Below are 23,155 nucleotides of genomic sequence, written 5' to 3'. Positions count from 1 at the left end.
AATGCAATTGTGATTCAATATATTGTGCAGTTGTAGACATAATGCAGTGCCACTAAAACAAAGACAGTTTAAACAAAGTTTTCTACTAATCCAAAATGTTGATACTGGGAGACCTTCAAAAAATAGGTTCTTAATATTGACATTCATGGTACACACATTGCTCACAATATGGACAGAGGTGGGAAAAAACAGTTTTTGTGGTGCCACAAATAATTTCTGTTAAAAAAAATGTACCCGTTTGTGATTTATTTCGTTCTCAAAGTTTATAGGAAAATGTAGGAATTTTTAATCAGTAATCCACAAGTTTATTTTTCTCTGGGTGTAAATATGATGTTGTAGTTCTATTAGCCTGTCTTCAAAATGGGAAACACTTGTGAACATGCCATTCAGGTAAGGCAGATCTTTATGGGCTCTTACGTTTGTCCGTATCTACAGTTACAGCAATAATTAACAACCTCTAAAACAACTGGAACTGTGACAAAGAAGGCAAAATGACAACCCAGAGGTAAAGAACAACAACAAATCTCCAAAGTTCACATAAGAGAACGAGAGCAAAGAATGGCATCTTAAGGGAACAAAGTCTTCATAACAATTTATTTTTAAGCCTTAAATAAACATCTTGGGGGTGGCAAGAGTAGTTGATGGCACTGTACCTGAATATATTGATTGAATTTTCCCCCTTTACCTCCAATCCATACTTTTGGTATTCATGTCTAGCCCACATCTGGACCCGTTCCTTTGGGCCAAAGGAATGAGCCTCACTTCAAAAGAAGAATAAAAGATGAAGGAGTGCTAGGATGATTTCACAGCTCTGAGCATCTGGCTCAAACCTATTTTGATCCTCTGTATTTTATTTCCCACTGGCCCGCTCCTGGCAAAGATAAAGGAATGCGTTGGTAGCACAGTCACTGAATTACTTAGTCAAGCAAGCTGCGCTCATAAGATGTTTGAAATGTGTTTTCTAACCAATAAAATAAGCACAAAGTGTTTTTTGTGCTAAACAAGAAGACATGGATGACAGGAAGCACCTGTAATTTGCAGCAGTAAAGTATGCACCCGGCTTTTAGAGCTAATTTGCAGTAAATAATTGGTTTTAAAGATGTGGAGGATGTGGCACAGTTCTCTTAATGTTTTTGCCTCAGCAGTGGTTTCATACTTTACATGAGCAAGTTTGTCGCATTTTTTACAAAGTTATCAAGTATTCTGTTTAGACTGCCGTTCAAAATGTACAGCGGCTAACACACTGAGGCATAAGTCCTAAGATTTAATGGCTGCTACTGTTAATTGACAGGAACAAAGGTGGATGATTGGGAATGAGTGTTAGGACAGGTCAGTGAAAAAAAAGGAAAAGGGGCAGTAATGTTCTAGATGAAACCCTCAGCTAATTATTAATTATCTGCTCCTGCAAGCACAAAAACATCAAGAAACTGACCACTGGTGGAATAGGTATAATAAATCTGTGCCACAAAGGAGCTGAGTGGTCTTCAGGAAGTTAATAATTAGTTTCAATGATTCCTGACAAAATGCTGTGGCTTACGAGATAACAAGTTTAGCATAAAATGAAAGATGAGCTACCACTTATTGAAATACACCCAAGTGCCACTTTATTTGGTACACCCTGTTAATACAGCTAAAATCAAGAGTCATGGGACCGTTATTGTAGCCTCAGTTTTTGTTCATAGCTAACAGGGTGGCCCCTAGTGTAGGCTTTTTCTGTTGTAGCCCATTTGTCTCAAGTCCAACATGTTGTACAGTCAAAGTTGGTACTCCTCATACAATGGTTGTAACAAGGGGTTATTTCAGCAACCGTTGCCTCTCTGTTATCGAACAAGTCTTCAGCACATCTAGATAGTTACTTGCATTGAATTGCTGCCATTTGATTGGATGATTTGCTGTTGGTGCTAAAAAGCAATTAAACAGCTGTACTTAAAAAGTGGGTGTATATTTTGTTCTGCCATTTGCTAACTTTCAGCATATTGTCCAAGTATATTGATAGAAAGCTCTCTGTCTCTCCTTGTTAAAAAAGCTTTAACTCATGCAAAGACTGGTCTTCTGACTAGAGATCACCAATGTGTCCACCTTGTGTTTCACTGTGAAGATTTTTCTGCAGATGTAAGCAAATCACACACGTATTGTGCAGTTTTGGGCCGTCCTAAATGTTCAGTCTCACGGTCGACACGAAGGAGCAAGTAGGGACACATCAAACCTCTGCAGCTGTAAGAAAATAGTTTGCTTGTGTTTGGCAAGATAGATAGAGTGAAGGTGAGAAGCAGATTGAATGGGTGCAAATTACTGCATGCACTGATGGATCTTTCAGTTTTAGTGTAAGTCTGGACCTGTTTTCTTTTGTAATCAGTTTATTTTTAGTGCAAGGCTTAAGTCATCTTTTTGTGAAAAGCAAATATTTTCTGAAACGACATATTGGAACATAGGCGACTGTGGCTCAGTAGGAAATGTAGTTGTCTTGCAATCAGAAGGTTGTGGGTTTGATTCCAACTTCCTCCTGCCATATGTCGATGTGCCCCTGGGCATGGCACTTAACCTCAAGTTGCCTACCGATCTGCGTATCGGTGTATGAATTTGTGCGCATTAGTGAGTGCGATTGGGTGAATGTGGCTCTAGTGTAAAGCGCTTTGAGCAGTCTGTAAAAGCGTTATATAAGTTCAGTCCATTTACCATTTAACATGCTCAAAAAGATGTGTGTTGTTGAAATTCACAAGTAAACATTCGAAATCAGTGCTGAATGATGTTAAGATTAATGTTTCCCTTTAATTGTAAAAGAAGAGGCTAATCTAGTAAATGGGTCTGTTTAATATTTGTTTGGTAATTGAGCGAGTTGACATGGTCGGCATAAAGACACGTGCAGACTATCTACCACGAGTCCTGCAGCTGAAAAAACATCCTTATGGTGGAACAGTAGCTGCGGGAAAAGTTGTACTTCTGCCAGTGGTGCCATTCCTGGCACAATTCCTGGCACCAGTGACATGGCTCAGCTGTCTCCAGAGTTTCCCGATTGCAGCTCATGGCAGGCATAGTCATGCAATCACTTTGACTTTGCTTGGCATCTGATTTAGTGTCATTTCGTCTTTCTGAACTTAGATCTTTTTACCATGCAGCAAAGTGTATTCTTGTTTTTTCAATCGGGACTTTGAGGCAGATATTTGATTTCCTACCTCCCACACTGATTTTAGCTGATTTTGATTTCTTTTGATATATTTTACTATAATTAGCAGCATTAAATGTATTTGTTTTCTTTCTTTCATGATCGGTCATTACCTATTTGTCTAAATCTCGGTTTTACGGTTCTTCTTAAACGAAGACAAAATGATTTTTTGAGCTTTAGCATCATATATCAGCACGATTAGCATTAGTTACTGCAAACAGCAATCTTTTCAAGATTTTCCAAAACGCTGCTATGTATTCAGATTCAGCATAGTTGATGGCAGACCAAGGTTGAAAGCTCATAAGGATAAAACAAAGCAACTGCTGTAATATCCTCAGTCGTCCTGCTATTGGCTGAAGTCTTGCTTTAATTAGCAGCCTGCGTAAACCACAGACATCTCTCAACATGTCATTGAAAAAGGAGTTTGCTTATGTATGTTGTGTTTACGAACTTAAAAAGATTGTGTTTTCAAGTCTACAACTGGCCAATCAAGCTGAAAATTGTCTGATTCTGGTCACTAGCGCATTTTACTGCACATCTCTAATTTTAGGGCTCTACAAAGACCTTCTAAAACGTTTTAGTCTTTTTTATGTTTTTCTTTTTGATAAATGTTGGCATCTGAATTCAAAGTGAACTCAAAACATTGCTGATTATGCTTAATAACTCTCCTGAGAGTAGAGTAGGATCTTATCTCCTTAAAGGTACAAAGGTCTTCTGTCTGTCATTTTAGCCATAGCCAATAAGCCGATGAGTTGAGACCAGACATGGGTATTTGTGTTGAAACAGATTTTTTTATTAAATACAAGTATCTATTTCAGCATTTCTTATTTATGAAGTTTATGGTTGCTGCAGGTGTCCAGATTCCCACCTCTAAAGCTGGTAGATAATTCTGAAAGTAAGAAATATTTAAACAGTCCTGGCCACTCTGCAATCTTTGCTGGATAATCATGGTGGAATTTAAAAGGTACAATTAAAAACAATGGCTTTTCCCTTGCTGTCTTCCTGCTGCGGATTTTGTGTTTGCTTGTATTGTGCAGCTGGATTGTTTGGGATGTGGTAGATGGTTGTAGTGGTGATGGGGCGGTGTCTGCATCCGCTGTGGAGTGAAGCAGGGAGGAAAGGGATCAGGACAGGGGCCAGTTGTGCAGAGCTAGTTTTGCGACGATAACGAGGGAGGAAGAGACTGTTTCTCTCAGAGCGGGGAGTCTCTAGTCTCACATGGAACTCAGTGGTGAGCTGTTGAAACTTGGCAAAAATGGTAAATAGCGCATTTTTAGCTCTCTAAACAGGTTTGGTGCTTCATATATTATTGAAAATTAAATGTTATCTTGAATATTTATTAATAAGTACACGTAAAAAAAATGCAGAACTGCTCTGCAATGCACTCGATGCTTAAAGAAAGTCAACTTTAAAACAGTTTTCTTTTACAAAGTGTCTAAGTGATATTCCCCAAGCCTCCTTTCTGTGAAGTTTATAGCTAATGAAATGTCCTGTGTTGTAGCTATGGCCCTTATTTGCATGAGCTTGTTTTTTCTTTATCTTATATGCCAATCTGATAATTAATTAATGCATAGGAATTGTTTTTATTGTTTTGCATATTCTGCTGGACTCATATTTACTGGGTTTTCTGGCACTGTGCTTCCTTTCTATTGTAAGCTTTGATTGTTGTTACTTTAAAGTCATCTGAATTAACACCCCAATTAACAAACAAGCCCATCTGTGAAAGGTCATGCGAGGATTGTGACGAAAGGATTAGAGGAGGAATGCATCAGAGGAGGGAGCGGGGAGAGGGTGGTGTTTCCAGTGAATGGGAATGGATGACTGGGGGATTTTGATATGTCTTTTAGACTATAGAAAACAAAGGCTGATCATCAGCCCAGAGTGTACTGACCAGTTGTGTAGCGCTTCTGTATACTCATGCGTTTGATTTTAAATTAACTCCCGCTCTGCTAAACATTGTCTCTGCTGTATACATAAACACAATTATCTAGCGGAGCCTTGGGCATATCAGCTTGAACTTTTTCTCTTATCACATGAATTTTTCCAGCCTAGGCTCCTTCAGTGAAATAATGTGTTGGAATGAGAAAAAGTAAAGTTACAGCATCCCTAAAGCCGCCGTCTTCTGTTTATGAGTTTGCTGTTGAGCTCACTGCTTGGTAATTACCGTAAGCTGTAGGTCCGCTCCCCAGAGCTTCAGCCAAATTAGCATCTTAAATGAAAAAGTCGTGCTCCCAACATTGGTGTTTGCATTTTTAAAGCCATAACAACCTCCATCTGCATCCTCTGTAGCCATTCTTTTCACCATATAGAATGAGTGAATAAAACCTGTTTCTCAGGTTACCTTGTGTGTGTTTGCTCTGGTTGTACACATAGATGTTTTGTGAATACAAACTATTGTATTCAGATAAACACTTCCACAGGCGACCTTTCCTTGGTATCTTTGGATAACTTAGCATGACTTGCAAAAGTAATTACACCTCTTAAACATTTTCTTTTTTGTCAAGTTATAAACACAATCTTTAATCTCTGAAGAAATGATAGGCCAGCACAAACACTACAATTGTGAAGTGGAAGAAATATTATACATTGTTTCCAAAAAGTTTTGCAAATAAAAACCTGAAATTTGCAGCATGAAATTATATTGACCCCCTTTACTATGGTACCCTTAGATAAATTACTACGTTTGTAATTTTATCTCAGTATAAATACAGCAGTTCTGTGAAAGTCCTCAGAGGTTTTTCTGAGAACATTAGTTAAGGTATGAAACAATATTCCAAGTTTTAATCATCCCTGGAGCACTATTTAATTCATCATCCGAACATGCAAAGAGTCGCAAATGACTGAAAACCTACCAAGACATGAGACTCATTCCAAATAGAGAGGCCAGAAAAGGAGAGCATTTATCTTCAAAGCAGCCCGGAGATCCATTGTAACTATGGAGGAACGGCAGAGATCCACAGCTCCAGTGGGAGAATCTATTGGCAGGACAACTAGTGGTGAAGTACCACAAATCTGGTCTTCATGGAAGAGTGGCAAGGAGAAATCTATAAGAAGTTACTTTTTGCAGTGTGCCACAAGCCATGTAGGGGCCATAGAAAAAAGTAAGCACTCTGGTCAGAAGAGCAAATTAATCAACTTTTTGGTCTTCATGCAAAACGCTTTCTGCTGCAGAAAAATGTGCTTATCACCCTAAACACACCATCCCCATGGCGAAAAATGGAGGCAGCATCATGCTATGGTTATGCTTTACTTCAACATACAGTAGACAGGTAACCTGGTTGGCATTGAAGACTGTTCTTCAAAAATGAAAAGGGCAAAAATGTCAGATATCAGATGTACAAAGCTGGGACAGAACCCAAAAGACTATTTGTACAACTCTTTAAAAAGTATTTACAATTTTCCATCCATTTTACAATGATGTACAACATTTTATTAATCTACCACATAAATCTTTATAAAATGCATTTCAGTTTGTTGAATGTGCAAAAATATGAAAACCTAGATTGTTGCATTTCATACGGAAATTTAGCAGACAACAGGTGAAAAAGGTACAGTGCAAAATATCAGACAAATGTTCACTTCTTACAATAAGAAAGCGGCTTGCTTTATGAGAAACTCATTATAACTCCACCTATATAGATATATAAGAACATAGGCACCAATCAGTTGATAACAGCATAACGGCAGTCTTTGAGACCACGTCTATACTCAAACCTCCATAAGTGACACAGTCGGCTCCTGGTGGGACCCGCCATTATTCTTAACAATCGTAATTTAGTTTAATCGTTCCAGCTCTGCTTCACGTGGCGGCCTGTCTGTCAGGAGCCAAGACTACGCTGGCATGACTTCATCCATATTGCTTTAAGAAACCATAAAACATTGCCTTTCGCTTTTAAAGAGCTCTTTAAGGACTCAGGACGGGTGATAAGTTGCTTTTATAGATGAGAGGAAATTCTGGAAATGGCAGCTCTTGCTTTGTTTGAACATAACCCCAACACACAGACCTGAGCTTTCTTCGTGATGACAGCAGACTGTTGCATAAATATTTGCAGGACGTCCCGGGTTCAGGTCAGATTTTCTGGAACAATGGCCATACTCACTCATGCACGCACCCAGTCGCTCTATATATTCTTCTTTTACTCTCTCCCAAGTGCTCAAGCACACAACGAGACATAGCACAAATGAACTACTTCCAGCCTTCTCTTTTTTTTTCCACAACCATGGCTGTTTGCCTGATCACTGATTACCCACACTGCATTAGACTTGACATCCATGTCAAATAAAGCTCCTGCAAGTATGGGATTCAGGCAAATCTGGGAGTAAAGGCTTCATGACCCAAGGAAAAGGTTTGCTGCAACTACAGCCACACAACTGAGACTTCTGATTAGGCAGAGTTTTTTCTAGACCTGCTCTAACATTCTCTAATCACAGCGGCTATTTAACATGGGTCTTTTATAACAGCCTACTGGATCTGGCTGCAGCTCACCGCACAATGAACCTTTTTCTGATTTCTTTGACATGCTCAGGTTTTATTTTCCAGACATGTTGCCTCTCAGAAGTCTTGTTTCATGACTTCGTACCTTTGCATATTTCAGTGAAGAAGTTATCGCGATGTCACAGTTTCACATTCATCATAGCTGTCAAAGCCAATGCGGTGTAAAGAGGGACTCACAGGCTGAACAGTTTTAACTGAAGTGTGGGAAATAAATTGTGTGGAATGTACGGTAGGTGCGAGCGGGTTGAAGCAGGTCCTCTCAGAGCATCGGTTGGCCTGCGGCTTTTACATCTGTACCAAGAAGTGGTCGCTGGGACAGGAGCTGAAGCTAAAGCTGCTTTCAAGTCAATGTTCCTGCAAATGTTTCGTACCCCAGGCAGATTTAGACATAGTGTGATTTTCATTCAATCAAAAAGTTATTTTCTGATAGGAAATGAGACAGACATCTCCCAAAGCATAATAAGGCAATGTCCAAAAATATTCTCATGCCCTTCTAATGGAAAAGCCTTTACTGACTATTACAGCTTTTTGCTCGTCAGCAAGTATTATTATTGTTTATCCATTGGGATGAGCTCCAAGACTTTGAGGTTGGAAGGCCTTCTTGCCATCACCCTAATCTTTGGCTCTCTCCACTGATTCTTTATCAGATTCAAGTCAGGAGTCTGGCTAAGCCACTTCAAAATGTAAATATTTGTATGCTAACCATTTCTTCACCAGTTTACCTGTGTGTTTTTGTTTACGGTCACACTGAAACGTCCAACCTTGCCCAACACAAAGTTTCTCTGCAGACCAACTGATGTTGAGAATCTTGATGTAGCCCATTCTACTGGCATGATTCCTTTTAACCTTTTAAAGAATGCCTGATTTGTGGAGTCTGAACTCATTTAGAGTAATTTAACTTAATTACCCCCTTCCACAGAAAGATTGAAGGTCTCAATTACAATTTTTCCCATTTTTACATGTGCTCTGTCTTTTTCAACTTGATCAGAGAACAGGCAGTAAACATTTGTTTGTGGTGTAGACAATATTACTGGGTGCATTCATGTTGCTGATTGTAACTGACATATTTTGTTTATTTAATGGCAACTGTCAGTAAAATAGCATTAGCCATTTTTGTTTTATTTTTGTAGTATGGTTACATCCAGCCAGTGGTGGTTTTTGATATGGGCCAGATGGACAGTTACCCAGGGTGGTATTGGAAGGGGGTGCACCAGAACCAAATAAAAAAAGTGTAACTACATAAGTGTTCTATTGCTTTTATTCTGTCAATGGGGAGTTGGAGCCACCTGCTAGATGCTGAGATTAGGTGGACAAGATAACGCTCTTAGTGCAGACCTCCACTGCATTTATCTTGCCCTAGAATCTTGGACGACAATCTTGGTTGAGCCCCCATTTTAATGGGGGGGCTCAACCAGAGTGCCTTTAATGCAGCAACCACCAATTCAGCCAGCTCACAAGACTAGACAATATTAAGTTTATGTAAATGAGACTTTTGCATTATTTAAAAATAAAATCCACTTTTTTGTTGGTTTTTACAACTAGATTAAAGGTTTTAGAAATTAAAAACTGTGTTTCAAAGGATCTGCAACATGATTGGAAAATAGAAAACAGCAACAGTGGCTGGTGATAGAAAATGTTTACCAGCCATTCAATTTTACATTTGGTTCATGCAAGCTTTTTGATAATATTTGTTATGGTTACATAAATAATACTACTCACATTACATGACTTAAATAATAATACTTACATTTAATGTTTCAAAACCTCAGTCATCTATAAATTCTGTAAAAGGAACTGCAATGTAATGGCAGTCTAACAATATACCACATATCTACATTAGCACCGTATTAATTCTATTTATTTTTTCATTCTGTTTTATATTAGCAAACATTGTCGCAGCTCAGGGCATGGCTGCCCCCCTCAGGTCATCTGTGGAATTTCAGTGATTCTCTGCTGTTCAATTTGTGGCTTGTTCAGACAACTTCATAAGTTTAGCCATATTTGGCCAGCGGAGAGTGCTAGTTTCAACCCTAATCTTTAATCAATGTAGAGCATTACATTCCAGTTTTAACTCCAGTTTAAGTTAGTCTAATTTAAAGGTGGTCGTATTGCCTCAAGAGTATGGAAATTCTCCTTTTATGAAGTTTTCATGAACTTGAAAAATCCCCTTTTAGTGTAGAATAATGCAGTCCAACTGTGGTCAGTCAAACTATTTTAGATTTTGAGCTAGAAAAATATAAAGCAGCACCATTACAGTTATATTCAATAAATTAGAATATGTGTTTGGATAAAGGCTTGTTTGTCAGATTGAAAGTACCTTTTAAAAATAAAAACCTTTAAGCAGGTATTAAACAGTGTTCCCTAAGTGTACATTTCTCTATAAAAAGTTTTTTTTACTGGTCTGATGTAATATTCTAATCTTAAATGTCATGGTTTCAATAGCTATAAGTGGAAAATTATCATAATTAATAGAAATAAAGGCTTGGAAACATCAGTCTGTGTAAAATTAATGTGTTGAGATAAATTAATTAACTTTTCAATAATTTTCCAATTCTATTTCCAAGTCTATTTGTCTGGAGAAAAACATATTTATAAAAATACTTTTTAAATCTTATGTCTGAATTAACCTTACTTATTTATAGATAATACTGTAATAGCCGAGTCTATGAATGTTCATGTTTTATCTGATTAAACTCTGGTCCACTTGCTTTGATTTTGTGAATCATTTTAAGGCCAAACATGATGGGTGTTAATGCAAAAACAATCCTTTCTGTGTTCACAAGCATACAGTACTTAAACGTTTGTTTAACTTTCAGTCCAACCTAGAATCACTGGTTGTTGTAGCTTAGAAAATGGGACAGAACATCTTTCTGCTTGCACCATTTTTTTCAAGGTGAGTTAGAATAATAGAATTTAAAGAATAATTTAGTATTTTTATTTTATAAATTCAAAACCTAAATATCTAAAGAATCTAAACATCTAAAAACTAAAAAAATATACCACATACAGGCCTCCCCCTTCCGCTTAATGCATTTTGCTGGAGGTGTCAAAGAAGCTGTTCAAGCAACAAGGAATTTTACCCATAAATATTTTAATTTGGCATTAGTAATGACAAAAGAAAAGCAGGGCAAGTTACAAGGCAAAGTGAACACATGATGGCAAAATAGAGCCATTCTCAAACATTTTAAAAACTAGTAACTAGCTTAACAATGTATGAGCAAAATCTGTTATATTCTGTTTGCTGGGGAATCTTACATTTGCAATAAAAAAGTCAAATTTTCCATTAGTAAAGGAACACTATTTAGAAGGATAAGATTGGGATTTTCCCTGATATTACCAAGTTAAAACCCTGAATGGTAAAAAGTTGAAACGTCATAGTCTTAAATTAACTGGGAAAAAAAAAAAACGTTTTTTTTTTCGCAATCATTTTGCAAGAAGAAACAAGGCAAAAGATCATCAGAGATTAAAGTCGCAAATTCACAAGGACATTTCAATGTGAAAATTGCAAACAAAAGTTAGTTTTAAACTTCTTGAAGAATTTCAGTTTGTTTTTTTTCTTTTACACTTTAGGAGTTTCACACAGACAGACCCTGCTGATATAATTAGTACCTAAAGTTGATGGGGAACTCCAGTACAGTTCAGCCAGTGGAGCAAACGAGAAGCTAGAGCAGCGGTGTGGGAGGCCTGTTTGGACCCACCATCACTGAATAAGCTTATAAATCATTCAGTGCTCAGATTAAATTCCCAACAGTTGTCTGGTTTCAGGTTACAGGTTAACTTCATGTGACCTCATTCTTTTAAAAGGTCACCATAATAGTACATTACCAACGCATGAGCACACTTTAATGTCGTTACACGGAGCATCATTTTAATCCCTGATTTATGCAAAGTATTTCTATTGATGGTTCAGTGTAGACTTTGGTTTGTTATCATGTCTCCTGCTTTTCCATTTCGAGCTCCTACTGGCATTTTTTTTAGCCATTTTCTTTTTGTTTTTCCTCCTTTTCTCTCTCTTCTTTCCCTCCATCAGTCTTTACAGGCCATGCTTTCCTCTCTTCACTCTGAGCTTGACATTCAGATGTATTTGATGAAAATCCAATCACCCCACAAAGTTAGTTGGCCTTTTATCTTATCTGCATCATGCTGGGTCTGTGTGTCACTGTGTGTGTGTGTGTGGCTATGTTGTCACCCTTACTAGCATCTGTTGTGTGACCGTGTTCCCAACCTTTGTGCTCTGGAGTCCCTCAGCGTTTGCTCTGTCAGCGTCTGCCAGCTTGCTTTGGCTGTCAGGCTGAACCAGTCCTGCCAATGAAAGCTTCCAAAATATCAACTGTAAAAACAAAAAATAAAAATATTTTAGATTTTTTAATTTCACTATCAGTGAATGACTTAGAAAGTTCTGCAGCATGTGCATGTAGTGTGTTAGATAACACAAGGTGGTGCATAATGGAGAAGTGGAAGAAAAACGATATGATGGTTTCAAAAATGTTTTTAAGGGTGCGGCGCTGGTGGTGTAGGGGTTAGGGCACGACCACATATAGAGGCTATAGTCCTCAAAGCAGCCGTCCCGGGTTCGAGTCCCGGACCCGGTGTCCTTTGCCAAATGTCTCCCCCTCCCTTTGCCCCTCTTTCCTGTCTGCCTACTATCAAAAATAAAGGTCTCTAGTGCTGAAAAAGTTCTTTAAAAAAAAAACGTTTTACAAATAAAAGTGCGCATGTTTCCAACCCCTCCCCCATTCCATTGTCCCATCAACTCTGACCAGCTTGTCTACCCCTACTGAAGATAAGCTTCCCCACAGCATGATTCTGCCACCACCATGTTAGTTTTCTACCACACATGAGCTTTTGCACATAGGTCAAAAAGTTTAGTGTTGATCTTATTTGACCAGAGCACCGACATTCACATTTTTGCTGTGTTCTCTACATGGCTTGTTGCAAACAGCAAATGAGACCTTGGCCTGTTGGCTTTCTTCCAACAATTCTTTTTGTTACGTTTTTATGAATACCACAAATTATATTTATGTGTCAACAACTCCCAACTGAGCAGGTCTCCCAACTGACCAGTGGATCTCTGCAGCTCCTTTTTCTCTGATTAATGCTCTTCCTGACTGGCTTGCCAGTCATGTCTTGGTAGTCTTGCAGTTGTACTATACTATTTCTATTTCCGCACGATGGTTTATGCAGTTCCCAGCGAGAAGTTAAAAGCTTGAGATATTGTTCCTTGGTCTTCCTAATAATGTCTGTACACTATCGCTCTCCAACAAACCTCTGAGGCCTTCACTGAACTTTTATACTGAGATTAAATCACACACAGCTGGTCTCTCTGTAGGAATTAAAAAGCCACACTTTGAAAGTTTTTTTTTTTGCAAAGAATTTCAAAAACTATGTATCGTTTCCGTTACACTCAACAATTAAGCAATACTTTCTCTTGATCATTTAAAAAAATCACAGCTAAAAATATTGCAGTGTGTGAGCATACCGTATTTTCCGCTCTATAAGGTGCACTTAAAAACCATTAATTTTCTCAAAAAATGACAGTGCGCCTTGTAATCTGGAGCGCCTTATATATGGATCAATTGGTTAATTGGTTGATCCATACTGGTTGTACACGGCGCTCTGTCAAATGTTTCAGTACGACTGGTAAATTACAAAGCCGCACCGCTTGCAGCATTACGGCTACCGTAGTCAGGGGTGTCGCCGAAGTAATAGCAGTAAACACCTGTACTGTGCTTACTCCTAGTCCAACACCACTTGTGTGTGTACAACGACCCCAAAATTGAACCTTTCAAGAGACACACTTACGATGCTGAGTTCAGACTCAAGGCTGTCAGCTACGCAGTCGAACATGGGAATAAAGCAGCAGCGAAAGAATTCAACAGTTAACGCTACTATATTGTGAATGTACTAACGTTTGATTTAGTGCATCGAACTGTTTCTTTTACGTGTTTACTGAATCAGGGAAAAGTTCCCTTTCACATTTTAACTAACGTTTGATTTCAACTTCAACTTCATAGACTCCAATGCATTCCTAACGTGCGGTTGGCTCTATTCAATAGAATTCTATGTAGAAGAGACCTTACCATGAGAGTGAATGGAGTTATCAGAACGCTGGTTTGTAGTGTATTAATAAAGTTTGACTGACTGACATATCTGACTGTTTTGTTGACATTCTCTTTAGCACAGCTCCATCTAGTGGATGCATAACACAACCCCAGTCAAACGTTTGACTGCAGTAGCTTCTATTCTATGCGCCTTATAATACGGTGCGCCCTATACAGGTCCTTCTCAAAATATTAGCATATTGTGATAAAGTTCATTATTTTACATAATGTCATGATGAAAATTTAACATTCATATATTTTAGATTCATTGCACACTAACTGAAATATTTCAGGTCTTTTATTGTCTTAATACGGATGATTGTGGCATACAGTTCATGAAAACCCAAAATTCCTATCTCACAAAATTAGCATATTTCATCCAACCAATAAAAGAAAAGTGTTTTTAATACAAAAAACGTCAACCTTCAAATAATCATGTACAGTTATGCACTCAATACTTGGTCGGGAATCGTTTTGCAGAAATGACTGCTTCAATGCGGCGTGGCATGGAGGCAATCAGCCTGTGGCACTGCTGAGGTCTTATGGAGGCCCAGGATGCTTCGATAGCGGCCTTTAGCTCATCCAGAGTGTTGGGTCTTGAGTCTCTCAACGTTCTCTTCGCAATATCCCACAGATTCTCTATGGGGTTCAGGTCAGGAGAGTTGGCAGGCCAATTGAGCACAGTGATACCATGGTCAGTAAACCATTTACCAGTGGTTTTGGCACTGTGAGCAGGTGCCAGGTCGTGCTGAAAAATGAAATCTTCATCTCCATAAAGCTTTTCAGCAGATGGAAGCATGAAGTGCTCCAAAATCTCCTGATAGCTAGCTGCATTGACCCTACCCTTGATAAAACACAGTGGACCAACACCAGCAGCTGACACGGCACCCCAGACCATCACTGACTGTGGGTACTTGACACTGGACTTCTGGCATTTTGGCATTTCCTTCTCCCCAGTCTTCCTCCAGACTCTGGCACCTTGATTTCCGAATGACATGCAGAATTTGCTTTCATCTGAAAAAAGTACTTTGGACCACTGAGCAACAGTCCAGTGCGGCTTCTCTGTAGCCCAGGTCAGGGTTAGAGACCCTTTTAATGATATGCTAATTTTGTGAGATAGGAATTTTGGGTTTTCATGAGCTGTATGCCAAAATCATCCGTATTAAGACAATAAAAGACCTGAAATATTTCAGTTAGTGTGCAATGAATCTAAAATATATGAATGTTAAATTTTCATCATTACATTATGGAAAATAATGAACTTTACCACAATATGCTAATATTTTGAGAAGGACCTGTATATGAAAAAAGTTCTAAAATGGGCCATTCATTGAAGGTGCGCCTTATAATCCGGTGCGCCTTATAGTGCGGAAAATACGGTAATGTTTTTTTGGCGGATTTTAGAAAAAGTAGAAAAAGTTTTAACTTAAAGCACAATCCAGCAACTCCATGATATCTGTTGTGATTTCACACATCCTTTACTCTTAAAACAGGGCTTGATGAAGCCATGTCATGCAGATTAGATTTGGTTTCTCTTAAATGCAGCCCTAGATCCTCTAAAGTGTTACAAAGGAATGTTTTCCGGATTAATGCCTCCTTGCACATTTGCATGGCTGCTTATTTTGTCATTGTGCATGAATAAAGCTTAAGCTTATAATGTCATTGACTTCCAAACCAAAGGTTCAAGTTATGAACTGCATGATGCTGCAAAAAGAAAGAAACCAGGCATTAAATGTGAACTTTTAAATGTGTCATTCCAGGATTGTAAATTTTATGCATGTGCTGTTTTGTCGTAAGCATCCATTGTCTCACTCCTTCCCGTATTGTTTCCATTTGCTTTTCCCCACTCCAGAGCAGAAGTCCAAAACACGGCCCCAGCCCACAGCTCAGCGTCGGCGATCAGGTCGACCAACTATCTTTGGCCTCACTAGAGTCGTTGGACGCCATGTCTGAGGGGGAAGCACCCACAGCCTTCACCCGCGGCAGCCGGGTTCGAGCCAGCCTGCCAGTGGTGCGATCGACCAACCAGACAAAGGACCGCTCACTAGGTATGGTCACCAATATGCTTTTACATGCTCCAGCTCTATCAAGCAAGTATTTTTAAATCCTTAAGGTCTCTAGGTATTTGCACTGGTATAAAGAGAATATTCAAAAATTATGTAAGTGTGCTGTTTTCTGTAATCATTGCCATATTTAAAATTTTATGAAGAGTAAAATGTTTCACAAAATGTTTTCTGCTATGGTCCAGGTTTTTGTGATCTAAAGAGGACCAGTAGTAATTTAAACATAAACATTTGTCCAATTCCAACGATACAAAAGTTCAGCTGCTTAGCAGGGCCTCCTTTTTGATGTTTTTTTTTTTTATTTCACATAGTACCATTATCAGTTCCTTGCAGCATTTATTCTCCTCTAATCCTTTTTTTAGTTTGATCACAATACAACTGAAAACATCACTATATTTCATTGGGATTTTATGTGACAGATCAACATAAAGTAGCATATGGTTGTGAATTGGAAAAATGGATATAAATAGTTTTCAAAATCCTAAATCTTAGACTATTAGTGAACAAGCAGCATCATGAAGACTAGAGCACTATTTGATGTATCATCTGAAAATGGAAAAGGGGATGCAACTGCACACCTACCAAGACATGAGCATAAATTACCTAAACTTATCAAGATGGTAACTCTGGAGGAGCTACAGAGATCCACAGCTCAGGTTGGAGATTCTGTTGACAGTACAACTATTAGTGCACTCCAAAAACATGGTTTTAATGGAGGAGTTGCAAGAGGAAAGCCATAAGAAGTCCTGTTCCACTTAGTAGAACAAACAGATACTCCAATCTTTTATTCCCTTAGCAATTAGGCAACACAGCTTGGATTGGGGTCCATTTTACTCATTTCCGTTTAGCATTTGTCACTTTTACTGTCTTCTTTTAAGCTCTTTGTTTACCATTTACTAGTGAGGATCTTGTTCTCTTTTTATATGTGGATGCTGTTGTCTGACTGGCCGTGCCTTGGCATACTGTATGTTACAAAGAGTCAGCATCTGTTAGAATGTTCTCAGACCCTTCATACCCTTCTGAGAGTGATAAAGTTTTCTAAATTTGTTTACCAAAAGTGATGCAGCTCTCATAACTAACATAGAAAAGAAGGAACTCTGGTCAGATTAGAAACTTTTTGTCCAACATTAAAACACTATGTGGTGGAAAACTGCACTTTGTATCACTCTGACAACACCAACTCCACAATTGTGGTGGCAGCATCATGCTGCAGGGATGATACTCTTCAGCAGGGACAAGGAAGTTGGTCAGAGTGGATAGCAGATAGAGCTCAAAGGGTTTAAAGAGATTTAAAGGGTTATGAATACTTTTGCAAGGCATTCTATCTGTATTGGATATCTGCATAGGATAACACATCTGGATTGTGGCAGCTTAGCATCCACACTGAGTTCAGAGGGAAACTGTTGCAAAACATGTGCATTGTGTTTAATTACTTCTCCAAAGCAATCAAGGGGGTCCCTGAATAAGACTGATCATATTGCAGGAGAAGTATGTTTAGATCTTATGTTACTATCAGTAAGGACATCTGTGAGTACTGTTCTTTTGAAGTACTTTTACTTTAAAACATAATAAAGTTTGTGAGCCTTCTCTGCATGGTTGTCTGTCTTTAATGCCGTTCTACCTGAGGCCCTGAAGACAATACCCACACCTAAACTAATTCTAATTTCTTTTACCAAATAAAATCTTTCAAAGCAAAGTACAAAATGAGGTATATGACTGAAGTTTCCACATCTTTTGCTGCCAACAGTTCAGCTAATTTTCCGTTTACTTTGCAAAACTATGTTTTCCACATTCGTACACTAAAGAACAGCAGCAAAATAACTATCAGAGTCGCCAACTCCCTAACTTGTGCTTCCTTATTTTTCAGTGGAGAACCTGAAGACCTGCCCTGTCAAACAATGCAAAGCAGAGTAGTCTTAGCCCGGGGCCGAAGGTTAGTGAGACTGGGAGACAATGAATCAGGATGGGCCTCTTGTGTTTAAGAGTCTCTTGAGCAAATAGCCCTAATAGCTGCGAGCTCTGCCCCTGCAGCAGGCCAACATTACCTCATTATGTCATCGGCTTAAACTGCAGAATGAAAGAGAAAATACATTAGAAGAACAATCTTGCCAGTTGAAATGCTTGTCTTTTTGCTTTGAATGTATCACCCAGATGGCACAACTGCCTCAATCTACACATCTAGTTTCAAAAGTCAGTGGTTTGTCGGTCAAACTGATGCCCATGCTCATAGCAGTGTTCTATCTATCTATTATTTCATGGCATTCTAACCATGTTTCTCTTTGAATCAATCAGTACTCCTTACAGCAAGAAGGGAACGCTTATACCATCCAAATTTTGCAATAAAGCATTGAAGATGCGGGGAGAACGATTGATGTTGGTTCCACCATCTCTTAAAGATCAAAATACACCAAAAAACTTTTCTTTTTTTTTTTAAAGGCTTTTTTCCTGCTTCCCACTTCATTAATCGCTGTCCCACCCAAAGAATTGTCTGGAATGGCAGCTTAAATGTGCTATGTAGAGTTTACAGGTGGCTTTTGTTTTTTTTGTGCTCTCACTCAGTGCAGAAATCCTCAAGTGGGTTAAGGACAGGAAGTTAAAGAAAGAAAGAAGGAAAAGAGCATTGGACAACTGCAAACCCACCAGGAAGTGACCATCAACCTTTGCAAGGAGAACGCTAATCATAAAAACAGCCAAGAAAGCTGTGGTAACTTTGGACAAGCAGCATTGCTCAGTTACAAAAATATGTTGACAAACAAGTATAATTTGTGCAATCCATGAATCTGGCCTTTGTAAAAGAGTGACAAAAAACAACAGTTTAAAGATAAGTAAGATAAGTAATAAAAGGCACCAGTTTGCCACAAGCCATGTAGGGGACACAACAAACAATTTTAGTTTCATCTTGTCAGATGAGACAAAAAATAAACTTTTTGGTCTACAAGCAAAACACTGTGTGTGTCTGTGTGTGTGCGCGCGCGTGTGCCAGTAATACCATACATATTTCTCCACAAACCAGCCCCACATTGAAACAAGGTGGTGGCAGCATTATGCTACATGTTTGTTTTTAGCTAGGACATAAACGCTGGTGAGTTGTTGTGGGGTGGATTTAGCTAAAACCTATGGGAAGATGCAAAAGGTATTTTGCAAAGAATAGGCATATTTCAGTGTCTAGATGGGCAAAGCTGGTAGTCATCACAAAAGCGTTTAAGGTGTATTTGCAGTGGAAGGTAGTTCTACACAATATTGACTAAATATCAGGCATTCATTTGTAAATGTAAAATTTTGAAACTGAATCATTTTGGTTCCACTGACTGCTCCAAACTCCAAAATGTATCTGTGATCCCTCTTAATTTTTAACAACTTAATGGGCACACTTACATTTTTTGTCTTCAGCAGTTAGGTTCCAGTTTTTTTACCATGCAATATTATTGCAAAGTTGTATACATGTTTGTTGTTTGTCACCATTACGTGACATTATACTGGTTTGCTTATTCCCTCCAGGCTAATAAATGGAGAGATTCTTCTCCTTCTCTTTACAATTCAGTAAAAAAATAAATAAATCGGCAATTTCATTTATTTCTTCCCTATTGTTCTACCTTATATATGTCTCCCTCCATCTTCTTTCCATCATGCCTCTTAGTTGTGCTTTTGTAATAAGCCATTTTTTGTGTTAAAATAGCAACCTATTGCATTGTGTAACCTAACAGAATCAAAAATGGGTTTTGAATACCTTGTATTCATATGTAGAAAATGTGCAAATTGTGCAAAACGTTGGTTGCATTTATGCAAAGAGCTTTCAAACTTTTCAGCAAAGCAAAATATGATGTTTTTCAAATGATTTTCTTCAGTTCACTACTAAGCAAGGCCTCAAGTTACAGATAAAGAGAAAGTTGCATATTTTGTTGGATAGAATCAGGCCACAGGGTGTCATTTTTCACAGTTTTTGGTTCCTTCAGTGCAACAAATCATTTGCAGAAAGGCAAACCCAATCAGAAACACAACAAAAGGGGCTTTATAACAAGTATATATGTGCGCGCACGGACTAACTCACACATAAGCGTACTTCATTATGTTCCTTCACTCCATCGAAAACATCAGGACAAAGCATCGGGACAGTGGGGGGTTATGATGTGATGAAGAGGTGGAGAGAAAATAGGGGGCACCACTTTATAACTGTGTCCCTCCCAGAGTGTAGACACACACAGAGGCAAAGGCACACGCTCCAGTTTGTCCCAACGAACATTTGGGGATTCCTCGTACCCTCGTTTCTTGCTGCACGAGTTGCTGCATGGTCTGCGTGGTTCCTTTGCCACATAAGACTGAGCAAAGAAACGGGAAACCCTTACGACCTCTTCAGTGAGTATTGCATTCATTCAACAATGTAGCATCAGTTGGACTCTGTTTTATGGTGTTAATTAGTGGCATCAGTGTAGTATTTACTGCTGTTTTGTTGCAGTTCAAGATTTGCAGCAGTTGAAATGGAGGGTATTTAGTTTGTACTTTTGTGCCTGAGTGAAGATGTGTGTTAAACTCAAAAAGTTTCTAATCTGTGCCTATTTGGTTACGAAACCCACTAACCATTTGTTTCCAGCTCAGCAAGGTCAGGCACTCAGGAATGTAACTTGATTCCTCTTTCTGACTTACTTATAAGACTTTAAATGCAGAAGAAATCCTCATAATAGATGTGTAATTAACTTTTTCCTTTACATCTAGCCAACATCTGGACGTTTTGTAGCCTATCTCACAGAAGAAAATAAATTAAGCTGCAAATGGTCACTGTGTTAAGTTGCTACTGCACAGAAACCCAGACAAACCAAATATTGCAGTGCCGAGACTCAGCAATTTTATTTCCTGGATTTGCCTTCTCCTTGTCTCATGGAGCATGTAGGATCTTGTATAATATTTCACTAACATCTGTTAGCTTCAACAGGCTTGGTATTTATAGGGTTTACCAAGTAAAATCATGCCTCCTGTCTTCAAATGGAGTTGTTTTCATTGGAAATATTCTAAACCTACTTTGAAACTGCCCTTATATGTCAGGACGTCTGACTTTTGAGATCATTTTCGCTATATGTGGAAGCACTTGCTTTTCAAATCAGAAGATTCCATAGAGTTTAAATGTTTCTAGTGCATATTTCAGTATAAAAAATGAATCAGATTGAAAATAGAATTTGTTTTGTTCCTCTGGCACTGTTTATGCAAGTGCACTGTGGGCGTGTTCATAAATTTTGTGGGAGAGACATCTGTTTTTTAAAACACAGCACAAAAGCCACACCCAGAGTTCAGAGGTTCAGACTTTGGTCTTTCTGGTACACAAGATGGCGCCGCAGATGGTCGCCTCGGCGTGTTGGTGCGCATTGTTTTGTTTTGTTTTTTGCTTTAAAACGGTCTTCTGTGATGGTACCCGGAGCTCTCTCACCAGAGAAGAACTCATGAACATCAGGGCTACGACACCAGAGGAGTTATTTCCAACATTTCTACCTACTGCTCTGGAATATTTGGACATTCTGGTCAAAGGTGCGCTCACCTTTGTTCACGCGGTGAAACGCCGGAAGAGAGGGAAACGGGCTGGGGTGCTGGTACGTCTTCGCCAGCGTGGACTACGAACACCGTTACCTGGAATATTTCTCTCTAACGTGCGCTCACTTCCCAACAAAATGGAGGAACTACAACTGTTGTTGGGGAAAAACAGGGACTTTTATTCATCGGCAGTTTTGTGCTTCACGGAGACGTGGCTGTGTGGATTAATACCGGACTCCGCGCTGCAGCTGGCAGGATTCCAGCTCTACAGAGCGGACAGAGACACGGAACTCTCCGGCAAAGCGAAAGGTGGAGGAATCTGTTTTTACCTCAACAGTGGTTGGTGCAACGACGTGACAGTGATTCAGCAGCACTGTTCTCCAGACCTGGAATCCTTCATCATAAACTGTAAGCCTTTCTATTCCCCCCGTGAGTTCGCTTCGTTCATCCTGGTCGGTGTTTACATCCCACCGCAAGCTAACGTGCAGGTCGCACAGCGCATGCTCGCCGACCAGATACTGAGTGTGGAGCGGACCAACCCGGACTCCTTAGTAATCGTCGCTGGTGACTTTAACAAAGGTAATCTGACCCACGAACTTCCCAAATACAGACAGTTTATAAAATGTCCGACCAGAGAGGACAACATTCTGGATCACTGTTACACCACCATCAGAGACGCTTATCACGCCGTCCCACGTGCTGCACTGGGCCAATCCGACCACATCATGGTCCACCTGATTCCTGCATACAGGCAGAAACTAAAGCTCTGCAAACCTGTTGTGAGGACGACAAGGAAGTGGAGCAGTGAGGCTGTGGAGAATCTCCAGGCGTGTTTAGGCTGTACAGACTGGGATGTGTTCAGGACTACTACCAACAGTCTGGACGAGTACACAGAGGCTGTGACTTCCTACATCAGCTTCTGTGAGGACAGCTGTGTACCATCATGCACCAGGGTGAGTTACAACAACGACAAACCCTGGTTCACAGCTAAACTCAGAAGGTTAAGACTGGATAAGGAAGAGGCCTTCAGGAGTGGGGACAAAGACATATACAGAGAGGCCAAGTACAAGTTTGGCAAGGCAGTGAAAGAGGCCAAACGACTGTACTCTGAGAAGCTCCAAATCCAGTTCTCAGCCAACGACTCTGCGTCTGTCTGGAAAGGGCTCAAGCAAATCACCAACTACAAGCCGAAAGCCCCCCACTCCATCAACGACCGACGCCTCGCCAATGACCTGAACGAGTTCTACTGCCGCTTTGAAAGACAAAGGGACAGTCCTGCAACCATCTCCCACAACGCCCCCCAACAGCTGCAGCCACAATCCACCACCCCCACCTCCCCAACCTCAAGAGGGGCCTTGGCACCTCCAACCCCCACCAGCCCCCTACCCACGCCGAGGACGGCTCTTTCCATCCAGGAGAGGGACGTCAACAAACTCTTCAGGAGACAGAACCCCCGGAAAGCTGCTGGTCCGGATTCTGTCTCACCAGCCAGCCTGAAGCACTGCGCTGATCAGCTGTCTCCAGTCTTCACAGACATTTTTAACACCTCACTGGAGACATGTCATGTGCCAGCCTGCTTCAAGTCCTCCACCATCGTCCCTGTTCCCAAGAAGCCAAGGACCACAGGGCTTAATGACTTCAGACCCGTCGCCCTGACCTCTGTGGTGATGAAGTCCTTTGAGCGCCTTGTGCTCTCACACCTAAAAGACATCACCGACCCCCTCCTGGACCCCCTGCAGTTTGCCTACAGAGCCAACAGGTCTGTAGATGATGCAGTCAACCTAGCCCTTCACTTCATCCTCCGGCACCTGGACTC

At 39.8% G+C, this 23,155-nt stretch overlaps 1 protein-coding gene across 13 annotated transcripts in view; it reads left to right on the top strand.

The window, feature by feature from the left end:
• si:ch211-285f17.1 (sickle tail protein homolog) overlaps positions 1-23,155 on the top strand; it is a 197,614-nt gene that overhangs the window by 122,814 nt on the left and 51,645 nt on the right. For 10 of the 13 annotated variants that reach the window (XM_047349215.1, XM_047349213.1, XM_047349214.1 and 7 more), the window contains 2 exons: positions 11,689-11,769; positions 15,612-15,807. In XM_047349215.1, the coding sequence (XP_047205171.1) occupies positions 11,689-11,769; positions 15,612-15,807 (277 nt within the window). Of the gene's footprint in view, positions 1-4,289; positions 4,422-11,688; positions 11,770-15,611; positions 15,808-23,155 lie in introns of those variants that run through there. The other 3 variants (XM_047349211.1, XM_047349222.1, XM_047349221.1) reach the window with 2 other exon arrangements.

This window comes from Girardinichthys multiradiatus, chromosome 21, assembly GCF_021462225.1.
Source record: "Girardinichthys multiradiatus isolate DD_20200921_A chromosome 21, DD_fGirMul_XY1, whole genome shotgun sequence".
Classification (NCBI taxonomy): Eukaryota; Metazoa; Chordata; class Actinopteri; order Cyprinodontiformes; family Goodeidae; genus Girardinichthys; species Girardinichthys multiradiatus.
The sequence above is the reverse complement of the archived record's forward strand: the minus strand, read 5'-3'. Positions and strand labels throughout refer to the sequence as shown.